The 14,906-nt window shown below is 34.0% G+C and overlaps 1 protein-coding gene across 1 annotated transcript in view; it reads left to right on the plus strand.

Moving 5' to 3' along the window:
• The first annotated feature begins 682 nt into the window (after positions 1 to 682).
• Positions 683 to 14,906, plus strand: part of mRpS30 (mitochondrial ribosomal protein S30) — a 58,366-nt gene continuing 44,142 nt past the window's right edge. The window contains exons 1-2 of the mRNA XM_081733754.1: positions 683 to 1,324; positions 12,038 to 12,185. Of these exons, the coding sequence (XP_081589880.1) occupies positions 849 to 1,324; positions 12,038 to 12,185 (624 nt within the window). The 5' untranslated portion in view covers positions 683 to 848. The remainder of the gene's footprint in view (positions 1,325 to 12,037; positions 12,186 to 14,906) is intronic.

Raw genomic sequence — 14,906 nt, forward strand, 5'->3', positions numbered from 1 at the left:
GTCACTCTGGGAAACATTACTCTTTCTACTGATTTTCGTAACGTTGTGCTTCGGCTAAATTTTTGACGGTTATTAATGTATGTTATCTCTGGTAGTACATATTTCTATAACGGGTTCAAAGGATCGTGTAATTTTTATCTACAAAACAACACATTTCCTTATATCGGAAAAGTGTAATGTCTTATTGAAACAACAGATAAATGTGCAGTTAGTTGCATATTTGAAAACTATATGAATGCAACCGAAAACGTTTGGAAACTAAATATAGTTAAAAAGTCCCTTCACCTCAAAATTGGCAATGGTTTTCCCTGCCATCTAGGAGACACCTATACGTACTAACTCTGGCTTAATGTCATATACTGGCAGTTATATAGAATTGAGTAGTCCCCCCCCCCCATTGTATAATGAATGTATTGAATCAGTAAGACTTAGTTTGACACACTAAACGCTTTTAAATGCATAATCCGAGAAAAGTAAGGTACTCACATTAATACCACTCCACATTTTAAGAATTATAGTTCCACACTCCTTTCCTACAGTTCCAGAAAGTGTGGAGTACTCCACTCAATTTTAGGCCCTGGTCTTTTCAAAATTGTGTAAACCATTCCGCGTCGTTTCTGGCGCTTCCAAGAAGAAAAAAGAGGAAAACGATCTGGTATCACTTTCCGACTCCCTAACGTCGACTGGTATCACTGTTCACGCCTTCTGCTGCTAAAGTGTGGAGTGCAAGTTTTTGTTTATAGTAGATGTAGTATTCACAGAAAACTAACAGGGAGGTCAAACTTTGATAAACTGTTAACGCCGTAACATTTTTTAAATTGTTTTATGTATGAATCCTATAGTACGTAATGTTTTATTGCAAGGTGGCAAAAATTTTGTCAAATCTTTCACTACGAGTGAAACGAAGTAAAGCATGTCTTACTCATGCATGTAAGAATTACAGTACCGATCTAGCAAAGCAGGAGGATGAGAACTATCCTGAATACCCTCCTATATTAGATATATCTGAAGAAGCAGTGCAGAGACGTGAAAGACAAAAGTGGTATGATAAGATACAAAGGCTTGGAACAGTGGAAGAAAAGCTGTTCGAAATTAACATGCCAAAATACTATGGCTGGGAATCGCTTATCTTGGAAGAAGGAGTGAACATTCCTTACAATAGTCTTCCCTTTTCGCAATATTTTACAAGAACTTTCTTCTTTGACAATTTGCCAGATCATTATAAAGATTTAAATAATTTAGAAGAAGAAACGATTAAAACGAATTTGGAAAAGATTAAGTCGCATGTGGAAGAAGCATTACTTTTCGAGTACCAGGCTAAGAGGTAATGAGAATATCTTATATTCATCTAGAACATTGGGATAAACTTTACAATACACGCTCTAACTGCGCATTGATAAGTAGGGCCGCTTTAAATGGGTATACTAGAGTAGGGTAGGGTAGAGGAAGATAGGGATAAGTAGGGGAGGGGAGGGATCGGGTAAGGTTAGGTTTGTTTTGATCCATTTTCTTAAAATTAATAGAAGGTAATTGCACGTTTGAGTGAGTATACTAGCTGGAGCGGGTGTTGTAAAGTTAACCCACATTTGGTTGGTATACTTCCGGAGAACAGAAAAAGGCACCAGTTTCACCTATAAGGGAAAGAAAATCGTGACATCAGCAAATATTGAAACAAATAATTCATGCACACAGACGAGGTTCTAGAACACAGGTCCACGACCCAGAGGCCAAGTTAGGTGAATTGTGACAGAGTAAAATATTAACTAACCAAAATACCACTTGCATAAAATGATTTCTTCCGATAATCTACATCATAAAATAACAGGAGACAGAGCCCCTTCACCCCCAAGCATTTATTACTTTAGAATATGTATTAAAGGAAGTCCTTTGATTCACTCTAGCAGACGGTTCTACCAGAAAGAGAATTTATAGGTAATATAGAATATGAAAATTTTCTATAACGGAATGAGAGTGTGAATATAAGTAAATACTGTCAGTGCACAAAGTATTGAAATGAATTTTGAGTAACAATCAAAGTATTGTACAAGTTTATACGTATACCCGCCTCGCTGACGCCCCTGCTCCCTACGGACGCAGCCTCTCGCTTACGTTCGGGCTATCATGTTCCGCTCCTGCCCTGACTCGGTTAGATACCATTCGTTTTTTTTAGTGGCCACCTATCACAAGTTGATTCGTGTTTTTTGCACTAGTATTTATACCATACGTCCGCACTGTGTTTCAATTCAGCCCTCCTGAATTTAATCTGCAAGTAGTAATGGAGCTCCTCATTTAGTACTGTATACGCTCTGCTAAAAGTAACACAAAGCTCGAATCTAACCTGAAAATGTAAGAAACGTGTCAAAATTTGGTAGAACCACCCATTCCCGTATCCAGGGGGGGGGAAGGGGGCAAAATTTTTGCTGGCCTCAAAATATTTTCAAGGTAGGCTTGCAAATAAACTATAATATGGTTGTATCGGCCCCCCCTAACTTCAGCAGGGCCCCATATATTTTTGGGTTGGCTACCGGCCTGGAATCGTGTGCTCGAGTATTGCCGAACTCCTTCAATGCAAGTAGAATTTTGGTTAATTAATAATTTATTTTGCCGTAATTCACCCAACTTGCCCTTAAAATAAATAAATAAACACTAACCAGAAACATCAATAATATCAGAGAATGCAAAACAAAGCACCCATTATGAAAAAGTGAATTTTAAAGAACACGACACTGTATGTCGAAAAAGAATGTAAACCCAAACACAGATGAATCAAGCATTAAAACACTACAAGAAACTGTAAAATGTACAAAGGACACACGAGATGTAAAGCAATATGTTGCCATATATAAATACTTTTGACAGATTTACACAATTCAATCACATACCACATCTATCATCAATGAAGAATTCAACATCAACTCCGAATATTAAAACGAAACAATGAAATTCGAAGAAAATATAAAGCAAACAAAAATAAAATTTATCCACGTAGAAACTAAGAAATAGAAAGAAAATTTCATTTATCCAAGATTGTAATTATCGGTAATTAAAACATTAGTATTACTTGATGTATAAAACAATGGACTTACATATGACGTGTGTGGTTAAGTAAGCAAACATGGTAATGGACTGTACAAAGATTGAAGTTCAGTGTTCTTAGTTTCGGTAATAAAATATTTCAACGACAAAAAAGTCCAAAAATTGAAAGAAAAGAATAAGGAACCAAAACAAGGTATATAAAATATATTTCATCAGTTTTATAAAGGGGGACCCATGCGCATATTCATCACCGCTAACGTATCTGCTCGGTCCTATACTTTCTCTTTGCCCTGACGTGGACTAATGCGATACTAGCTTCTAGTAACCATCTACGAGAGGTTGGAGAATATTTTCCGCATTGTTGGTAACATTACTCAGCAGTGCTACTTTCTTTCGCGGAACTGTACCAATCCTCGATGTAGATTTCAGTCCGTAGGTACTAGAATGGAAGATATACTTGCTGTTTTAATATGAGGTATAGGTAAAGAGTGCCTAAGCAAGGAAACACTTTTATTAAGAAGTTATATATTCGTGCATTTAGTCTCTCCAAACATCCATTTTTTATCCATCTTTTAGCTTCTACGTTATTTTTCAAAGCTGTTTCCATGGTGCTAATTCTTAAAGCGTGAATTTTTCATTTTTCAACGTGATACAGTTTTGTCCCGTTTACAGTCCTGTATCAAAACTTATGCTTAATTCATTCTGTAGTTCTTGTGAGTCAGTTTTGTCACTTTTCAATCCTATATAAAAATTTATTCTTCATTCTTTTTCAATCCTGTATATAGATTTATTCCTAATTCATCCTGTAGTTCTTGTGTATCAGTTTTATCACGTTTTCAATCCTATATAAAAATGTATTCTTAATTCATCCTCTAGTTCTTGTTGTGAGCGTAACAATCCGTACGTTTGAAGGAAAAGGTCAATACAAACGTTAACCGTTATTTTCTTGGAATGTAGCTATTTTTGCGGCAACTGTAAACAAAATAGTTGTAAGCAATAAGTAAATGACGTAGTCGTAAATTTAGTATTGGACCTGCAAATTGATAGTTTTAAAAAATATTAAAAGTCTAATTCTGTTTGAAATTTAATGTTTGTGTTGAGTTTCTTCAATAAAGTAATTCAAGTCTTTATAATTTTTTATAGACAACGTGTCATCTACAAAACTTCAACATCTTACGAACAGAGCAACTCACATTATGCTTTATTTTTGTATCTCCTTCTTCTAAGCCTTTTACATAGGTTGGTCGGTTTGTCGGATCGTTGCCCTCCACCTGTTTCTATTTGTTGTGATATCCACTGACAACGGTTTGCCAGGTCGTTGTTTACACAATCCCCCCATTTCTTCTTTGACCGACCTCATACTCGTTTTCCATTCAGTTCTATAGCATCCTTTCAGTGAGCTATGTATTTACTTACATGTCCAAACCATCTCAATTTATTTCTGGTAGGGTGTTTTTTTTTTTTTTTTTTTTTTTTTTTTTTAATTCATTACTGTTCCTCAGATCACTTCCTTCTTAATTCTTTCTTCCGCGTCACTCCACACATCCATCGCAGCATCTTTATCTCGCAACATACAACTTCCCCTCATCGTCCAGCACTCCGCTCTGGATAACATGGTAGGTCTGACTATATTTGTAAGCTATTCTTTCACGGCGTATTGGTATTCTGCGGTCACACAATACTCCTTCTGTTTGTCTCCCTTTTGTCCAATCGCTAGTAATTCTGCTGCTTACATCTTCTGTTTCTACATTTTCCCGCAATATTTATAACCTTTTCTTCGTCCAGTCGTATTCTTGTGTTTTCTGTTACAATTGTGCCTTATTTCTTTTTTATAATTAAGCTACGTTTTTGCAAATTATGCCTTTTAAATTTGTTTTCAGCAAATATTAGAACGCAAATATTATTCTAAATTCCATATTTTCTGTGTGTCAGAGACCAGTAAATTGAACACAAATGTTACAATTAGGTATTTGATCCTGTAATATGCTGTAGGGTGCATTTTTCGAAAGAAAAATTTTTACCTTTTACCATGAACATTGAACCTATTTAGGATTCCATTTTCAGAATAATTTAGTCATATCTGTGACCATTATCGCGTGCATATGAGATGTAGACAGGAACTAGATCTATCCTTTAATTCCTTGCCCTGTAAAAGAAAACAGCCCTAAGTGTTCCAGAGAACATACTCTTCGTAAATAAATTTAGCACTTTCAGGTATTAAGTCCAACCCCTTCCACGAACATTAAACACCTTTCAGTGAGAAGATATCAAAAGATAGTTCAATATCATTTACGCTAAAGCGCGCAAAACAATCGTAGTCCTTGTGGTGGAAAATATTTCTACAAAAGAGAAGCTTTCCTTAATTGAATCAAATGGTGAATTATTCTGATGAATCGTGGGCATTGGCCATAAAACCGTGGAACTTCACATGCTGTAATATGAGTTTAATTGTTTTGTTCCTCACACTACTTCAGTTATATTCTGAAATTCTTAGGTTTGAAACTTCAATATAGGTACGCAAGAAAACATTTTTTTCACTCTTTCAAATATCCACTGTTAACATGCCATACTTTTTGCTCGAAATAAAACTTAAAATTAAATTATTAATCTTAATTTTTGAATACAATAATTAGACTAACAATTAAACGGGCAGTTAATTTTCCAAGGATTACGATTTATTTTACAAATTACTAAATTTATGCTTTTACAATTGATTTTATTTGGATAAGTAGGTAACCAAAGGTCAAGGTACCAACCAAAGGTCAAGGTCTAAAATATTGTCATCACATTGCTTTTGCGATGCTCTACTTACAAATTTATTTTGAACCTGGTTTACAGTTTTGCTTTCGAACCTGCTTATAACTATGCTGGCCAAAAGTGTTGAAAGTGAACTTCCCACAACCAGGATTGTTAGAATTTTTCTTAGCCCAAAGCACTCTCTTCAAAATTTGGATTGAAGTGGTAACTTTAATGTGTTTGCTATTACTTTCTTCAATCATGTTGCCCAGTACACTCCTAGCTTCAGAATTCTCTTAGCATATGTATTTATCAAGGAATCTCCAGAACAGAATGCCATTGAAAAAAAAAAAAATGGAAATTATACATAACGAATGTTGTTTGTGATCAATCAAATTCGCTATAACAGTGTTCAACTGTAATCTGGAACAGAAAGGAATGTGACTACATTCCTTTTGTTTTTTGAGAACATGTTTGCGTATTAATACAAAGAAGTAGTAAAATATCTTTCTTAATTACAAATCGGAAACGCTTATCTTTAAAAAGGATATTACTTAAGATATACCTCTATTTTCTCAACACTTCATTTGGATAATTACACAAATACAAACGCAAAAAATAGCTGTATTAATCCTTTCCGGGCCACTGACGTATCTCCTCCGTACGTCACGGCACGAGTTCTATCCCAGAATTCACTTTTGTTCTTGCTTGCAAGGCGAGTGTGTCTCTCGGCACCTTATGTTACTGGACATCTTGTTGTGACAAGTACTGTCATTTTTATTATAATGATACCAAAAGGAGCAAATTTAGGCCTACATTAAAAATGTTAGCTCTGATGATGCTGAAAGTTCGATATTTGGGGCCAGAGTAGCTAATTAGAACCTGGAACGGATGTGGTTAAAAAGGAAACAAGATACCTGATGATGATTACCAATGCACAAATCAGACTTTTTCTGTGGTATTACTACGATTTGAATCAAATATATTACAAACTCTTCACTTAAAAAGAAAATTAGTAAAGATATACCTCTATTTTCCCACCACTACATTTGTATAATTACATAAGCACGAAAGAGAGTTGTATTGAAAATGAAATCGAGAAATTCCGGAATTCTTCTTGCGTGTCTGGTGAAGTAGCTATGTGACATGTAGTAATATTGTCATATGTTACAAAGGTCTTTAATCGTAAAATCTATTATAAGAAAGAAAATTGGAAACTAGAAATAAGAGTATTTTTTTAAAAAAGCATACATTTCAGTTTTTCCAAAAGACTCAACTTTTTTATTTTATTATATTTTATATATATATATATTAGAAAGTGCATTTACTAAAGCCGCTTTTTTCGTCTCTGACTCCTGTTCTTGAGGTATTCTAGTGTTTGCGCGACAAACTGAAAAAATCTTCAATCAGGACGGCTGGCCCAGGGATTTAAATCGTGAGTAGGGGTTTTTATTCCTATTCTGTATTATAGACTTGCCCACCTCGTTGTTACTCTTCAAAATTGTCCTCTTCCTTTTTCTAAGAATCGAAATATAAACAAATGCCAGTCGTGCAAAGTGTGTTTCACGAAACACTGATGTGCGACAAGGTTTTTCAGTTTCATGTGTACAATGAGCATGAATGCTTAAGTGTTATTTTAAGTAATAATACGATCTTAGCTCTACTACAAAATTTAATTAAACACAATTTTGCACGGTAAAATTGTGGACTGTCCTCTAGGAAATAAAAGAGCTATTCTTTAGGAAATATAAACTATTATGAAAACTTAATTTTACAGGATTAGCCATTGAAATTTCCAAAACATTTTAGGCTTGCGGATGACACAATATTTAGTTATAGAAAGATGATAACATTCTCTCAAAATTTAGTAACACTTATTTCAGGATTAAATTTATTTCAGAGTTAGGGGGAAAAGAATACTTTCTAAATATGACAATTAGCAGGCACACCAAAAAATTCATTTCCAAAATAAAGAGCTAACACAAATGATCTCTGATTTCTTCCACATCCTATGTTAAAAGTACAAGACGTAGATTGTTGAAACATAATATAAAAAGAAAACTCACTAAGTTTCAGCTACAGGTGCTCGAAATGTTCGTCTTTAATCACGCGCACATGTCAACCGTAAAATCCACCTCCATCCACACACATCGAAGGATATTCTGGTCAATTTTAGGTACAGCTGCTTGGATTCGATTCTTCAGGTCATTGAGATTAGTCGACAAGGATGGATGATACATAAACTACATTTTTGACCATACTCCAAAGAGGAGAGTTACAAGGAGTCAGATCATATGACTGGGGAGGCTACCTAATCAGATATGATCATGTGGAACGTATGATCCTTCCATGACTTTCTTCTTACAGAGACATCCAGTTGCTGTAAATTTGGAATACTAGTCAGGTATTCTCTTTTCACTTCGTGCTTCCTTATGAAATCGTGTAGAGAAATGTCTATGGATAATGGTTAGTCAGCTCATTGCATGGAATTCAAGGACAATATATGTGCTCCTCTCCTTTCGCCGTCATTTTTCACAAATATTTCCCTGTCGGTCAAACTGGTGTACTAAGGGATCTCACAATCTGTGAAATGAAACTTGGTGAGTTTTTCCTTTTCATGCTGTATGTTTCGTGATATTTTTAACACAACATGCGAACGAAATAAGGGAAATCATTTATGCTAGTCTCCTACACTAACTTGCAACTACTATATCCACTAACAAATCAGTGTATAACTTATGTAAGGATATGATTTGACGCATATTTTTATAATTTGTAAAAACTATAATAACCTATACTGCATCCGAATGCCGCTTAATTACACTAAACTGTACTATCAAAGATGTAGATAAATTTATCCTTAAGAATGATATTGAATTAAATCTTGTGAAAACTTAAGAGAAGTCACCAATGGGTTGCAAAAATTGTAACGCAGATGAAATGGTAAACTCCGATGACTATGAAATTAGGTGTGATTGCAATCAAACATACATCGGTATGACAAAGAAGAATATAGAAGCCAACAGTAAGGAACATATTAGAGACGCTATAGATAAGAGTTCAGCGGTGTCAAAACTATCTAAGCATTTATCCATTATGGATAGTTACATCGATGATGTTGAAATCAAGATTGATCACGATATTGTGATCTTTGTTCAAGAGTTTCTGCTATACCGTTGAAAATAGGCGTTCGGAACCTACAGTTTAATCGTACTTGGAACAGCTCTTTTAAATGTTCCCCTGATTGATTCGTTTGCTGTCTTCTGACATGATCCTGGTTTTCCAGAAAACAACTTAATATCTATTTGTGAAAAAAATTGGACAATAATTTTGAATTTCTTTTAAGTGAAAAAGACTTTCTTGTATAATGTAGCTGCCTAGTAGTAAATTACGGGTAATTTTTCTGAGTGTAAGTAGTGTAATTAATTCCATATGTGTGCCATTATATTCCAAAACTTTAAAGCCACATCTGTTCCAATGAAAAGAGAAAAAATGTGAAAGCACCAACCCTTGTTAATAAAGTATGGTGTTGTGAGTTAGTTTTTATAGTTAGCTAAAGTTTTTTAACACTTTCAGAAGAAGTGAACGATCAAAATCAGACCTAATCCAGTATCTATTCCACAGTTTATTTTAACGGGCGCATATTGAGTCACAAATTGCAAATAGTTAGTAAGTTGGGTAGACTTTCGTAGTTAGCAGTAGTTCGAAATATAGAATGAAGGGGAAAAAGCTTGTTAGGGACGCTTCACAGCACTTCATCTGTTGTATAGTATTCACTGTACATTGTTTTGATGATATGGATTTTTTTTTTTTTTTTTTAAATTGTAACTTATATTTGCTACACTTTTTCCCCGGCATTTTCAAGTAGTCGAAAGTCTCATAATCATCATTTTCATAACCTCACTTCCTCAGCCTTGAGATCACTCGTCCTGAACCTTCATTGCTGACCGTTCACATATAATATTGCTTCAAGAGCAAACTGAATCAGGTCAGCGATGAGCACGCTTGGTGCAACACAATTTTAACTTTACTTTGTCATGGTTCCTGCTCAAGTATTTAAATGAGGTTGGCGCAATAGGCTATTAAAGACTGAAAATCTAATATGAAACTTCTTCCACCGTGGAAAACTTTATATGTGTATCTTATTGCATTAGAACGAAAAACTCGAAATTAAACTTAGAGGGAATTTGGATCAACAATTCGATTACATAATAAACAGTTCAATTCATAAAACTTGACAGTAATACATTTTCTTCGAATTTCCTTTGTATCAAAAATTATCATGGAAATATTTTAAAATGGAGTTTTCTTTTTTCAGAATTACATGGAGTTCTGTGTGGCAAAATTGGCGCGTTTTTTAAACAAAATGTAAGGACGACGCATCTCACTCGTGAAAGAGGTTACCGTTTTCCACTTACATAGCTTCGTATATATCTCTCTCATATTCTTTTTAAAATTTTTAACTGTGTTATATACTTCTTCAGTGTCAATAATTAACTCCACAGTGTGGATTCAGCAGGATCAGGAGATGATTACAGGGAAACCGAAATAGCGTTCGGAAATTAAACAGTGGGCAGCTAAGTAAGCAATTTACAGATTTTATTTTTTAAGTTAGTTTACCTAAACATTCCTTTCCCTAAAATACAAATTCTCTTAACTTCAGTGATGCGCTTACAGTTTGTATATTGGTCTTCTACTGACATACGTAAAATAAGATTAGGTACAAAAAAAAAAAAAAAATTATTTGTTCCGACGTCATTCACGGGTGTTCCAAAGTTGTTTTATCATTTTTATTATGTAAAATCTGTCTTCTGTATTTTGATTTAATGCAGGGGAAAATGGGGAGCACAATGAAACAAAGTTACATTTGAGAATATCCCATTTATTTCTAATGGTATTTTTATACAAAAAGTATTACTTCAAAGAGCAATCTTCACTCTATGTACAGTGTATAGATTCGTTGATTTATATAGAATAGCGGGGCACAATGAAACAATAGATGGAGTACAATGACAATGGTTATGCTTTTATAAGAACTGCTATTTTTAACATTACATTGCAAGGAAACAGATATTAGTGTATTACGTTTTAAAAACTCGTACTCAAATTAAGAAAAAGGAAACTTTGTTTCCGAAATCGAAATGCCCAGGATTCTCAGCGAGTATTAACAACTGAGAAGTCAGTAGCGAAAGAGTAAAAGCTGGTATGTCTCCTTGCTACGATCCCGTAAAACTTATTTGAGGAGATTTATTTTGATCTAATTGAGATTAATAAAAGCAAAATATTCAACCCCAGAGCAAAGTGTTTCGTTCTGCCGTACCTCTAGTCAAGAAAGCTGATGTCTAAATTAATTGATTTTCCTAATTGATATAATACTTTTCCCAGCTGTTTTTGAAAAGAATACTAACTTCTAAATTACATCCTTACTTAAAATATTATCACTTTAAGTAACTCAAAATTTCAGTTATAAAGCAGTTCAAATTTTACTTTTCATATAAGAAAAAAGTTTCAATAGTCGTATGGAAGACAGAAACCACAGTCGGTAGCCATTTGCAAACTGGCATGTGATGTCATTATTACTGTACTGTTGCTACTATCTAAGTTTGAAACGTTTGCTTCCGACAGGTACTGAGTAAATGAAGTTATGTTATTGTTCCCAACTTCCATCTACAATCACTAAAAAGTGGGTTTCCGGTAGGGGTACACTGTCAGAAAAGTGTAACAATTGTTTCAGTCCAGTTATTCTGATTAAAATTTTTCATGTTTTCCTCATTCACATTTGGCAATGTCAACATGATGCCTAACATACATCTCCCATGCTACTTTTGTCTTTCCCTCCTTCTCTGGATACTTTGCTCACCGAAGGACGTCATCCTTCATACGTAACGGACTCGTAATGCTCAGAAATATGTATAAATAAATAAAATAAAAACTGTCAATAACTTCTGGACCCCCGATTGATCCATTTGGGTAAGATTTTCAATACTGCCCAGAGAATTACGTCCTATGTACATCAAAGAAAACTACATTAACATTGAGGAACTCGCTCCAGAATTATTGACAAAGGGATACATAGTGTATGTACTTTTTCTAATAATTGTATATTAATCCAGAGGACAGGTTACAAATAGTTATTTTTGATATTTTGGTAGTGAATTGTTCAAATATTTATATTTTAGAAGTTTTCATTTATATATATGCATCTGCACTGCGTTTTTTTTTTTTTTTTTTTTTGGCACTGCATCTTTTTTTTTCTTTCTTTTAGCAAACCAAATGAAGTGAAGTTGGAAGAAGATGATCCTCCGAGTCCAGCTGACGTGGAAGACAAATTTGCCAGTTCTGTTATAAAACAAATTAATCGCATTGTTTTAGCCGATTTGTCACTCGTTCATCCACATTTATTGGAAGCTCAGGTATTGTTCTATGAAAATAAAACTTACTAAGCTTTCAAATATTGCAATATGATTTAATAGATGAAATAGAAATAGAGGTAAATATTTCAGTTACTTACCTAGGAATGCTCCCAGTCAATTTTTCTTCCAGTATTTCGAGTAGACAATCATCTTCAGGGGCACACAATGGTTTAAGTCCTTTTAAACTGGACAAGCTTCACATTTTTATATATATCTGTGTGGGTGCTCACCCGTCAACCAAGGCCAAGCCACTTAAGCTAGAAGCTTGAAATTTAGACACTACATAGGATTTATGACGTAAGGCACTACTAAAGAAGGATTTGTGGAAACTTGGGGTGGAAGGTGGGGAGGAAATAAGGATGGCAATTGTTATATTAAAATATCAATGTCCCCGAATCTCTGAAGAGTAGAGACATAAAATTTGGTATATTGACTTCTTATTTAAAATAATTAAGACACCTACCGTATATATCACAATCTAAGATGCAGTGCCAAAATTTCAAGAACACAAAAATCACATATGTTTGTCGTATGACGTGTAAACCCATATTTAAAATGGGTTTTAAACAGCTTACGATAGTGCTCATATTAAAGTTTCAGAGGCCTGTTGGTCGTTTCATAATAGATCTTAAACATATTAAAAAAGGCTTTTAACAATGAGGTCTGGATTTTCAAAATACTTCATATTTGTTTTATGCGCACAATAGTGGCTAAAATCACTAGGTATTAGTTGTAAATGTACCTTCATTACATCTAAAACATCAGCATGTAACTTATGTGAACGATTATCATAAGTTCCTCCCCATTCCTGAAAATCTACTCCATTTAAGGACTTCGACTGAATAACATAAAGCATTTTAATAGATATCTGAAAAATAGTGAGTAAAAACTTTTGACACACCTTAACTTGAGTGCCATTCTGCTTGATGGAGTAAGACCAAGTTTTGAGACGAGGTTTCTTCTAATTGTTACAACTGTTGTTACTATCAGACAGAGTCATACAAGCTCATAGGTAGGCATCTTAAAGTGCCTTGTTTTGCCCCTTGCCCTGTCTTTTTTGCTTCTTTTTTAAGGGAAATAAAGAAAAAAATAAAACGTGAAACACCTGTCTAATTATTTTAACTCTTTAAGGACACAAACAAATGACTCCCTAAAAGTCATCCTAGCTTATGATTGGGTAGTGAGTGGTATATTTGACAAACTCAACTGAGGCTTGTTGTGTTTATATACAGTACCAGTCAGGAACGGAACTATCGGGTGTGTTCATACACCACGCCCATCTTTAGAGGGTTAAATTGAAAGTCCATATATCAAACGTCGTGTCATTTAGAGATACAGAGATATGGACATTTTACTATAATAATTGCCACCCTGAAATCCAGCCTTCCCCATCGAATTTTAAAAGATCTTCTTTAGTGGTACCTTATATCACAAATCTTATGCTTTTCATATCTGCAATCTTAGGCGATTTCGAGATATGGCCATGTTCTTACAACAACTGCGACCTCCACTTTTTTTTGTTCTCTTCTAAGGGAAAGCTTAAAAAGCACTGAAACATCTTTAATTAACATGTCTCTACTCGTAAGGATTTCCGAGATATGACCATGTTATTTTAAAAATTACAACTTCCAGTCGTTTTTCTTCCTTTTCAAGAGAAATATCAGAAAACGCTTAAATATCTTTAGTTATTTTAAATTAAAAGCCTAAACACCAATGTTCATGCTTCTAACCTTAAGGGTTTTCGAGATATCGCTTTCTTATTTTAACGATTGCAAACCCAACTCCTTTTTTCCCCCTTGTAGAATGCTGAAACAATTCTTTAATTATTTTAAATGAAAATTCCGGATACCAAATTTCATGCCTTTAATCGTAACGGATTTCGAGATATGGTTGTAACTCTACTTTTTTTCTTTGTTTGTAGAGCAAATATCAAATAACAGGAAAGTCCAAATACTGAGTTTCATGTCTATAACCTTAAAGGACTTAAGATATTGACATCTTATTTTAATAATTGTAATTTCTACCCCTTTTTCCTTCTCATTTCTTTTCTTCGTTCTAGATCAAATATCAAAAAATGCTGAGGGGCATGTCTAATTATTTTAAATGAGAAGTCCATATACCAAATTTCATCTTGTATCTTGTTCTTATAGCTTTGAAAATATTCCTCAGTATTAATAAAACAAGACTGACGAAAACGCCAAATATATATTGGTAACAGTTCCAACGATGTAACATTGTCTCTCTTCAGATACATTATGAAAGACTAAGAATAACAACTTTAATATACACAGAAAATGAAAGGAGAACACGCCCATACTTCCTAGAGCCAACCAGGTTTTCTCTTTACTGTTTAGAATTTATTTGTACAAAACAAATTTTTAATTAGGTGCAAAATGTAAATGCAAATTGCAGTGAAGAGAAAATTGATTGGCTTTGAGAAGTGTGGGCGTGTCCTTTATTTATTTATTTTATTTTATTTTTTGTTTTTAATTCATTCTTTTATTTATCCATTTCGTACATTATCGGCCAGAGACAGTACATAGGACTTGTCAAATAATATGAAGATATTTGAATATAATTGATATTACAATAATTTACAAACTATCACCCAAGTATTCGTTAATGTCATAATACATTTTGTTACATAAAAAAATTGAACAGTTCATTTTTGAACTTCAGTATGTTTTTGATATCCTTCAAATAAGTCGGGAGTTTATTACA

This window comes from Thermobia domestica, chromosome 12 (genome assembly GCF_964235325.1).
Source record: "Thermobia domestica chromosome 12, izTheDome1.hap1.1, whole genome shotgun sequence".
Lineage (NCBI taxonomy): Eukaryota > Metazoa > Arthropoda > Insecta > Zygentoma > Lepismatidae > Thermobia > Thermobia domestica.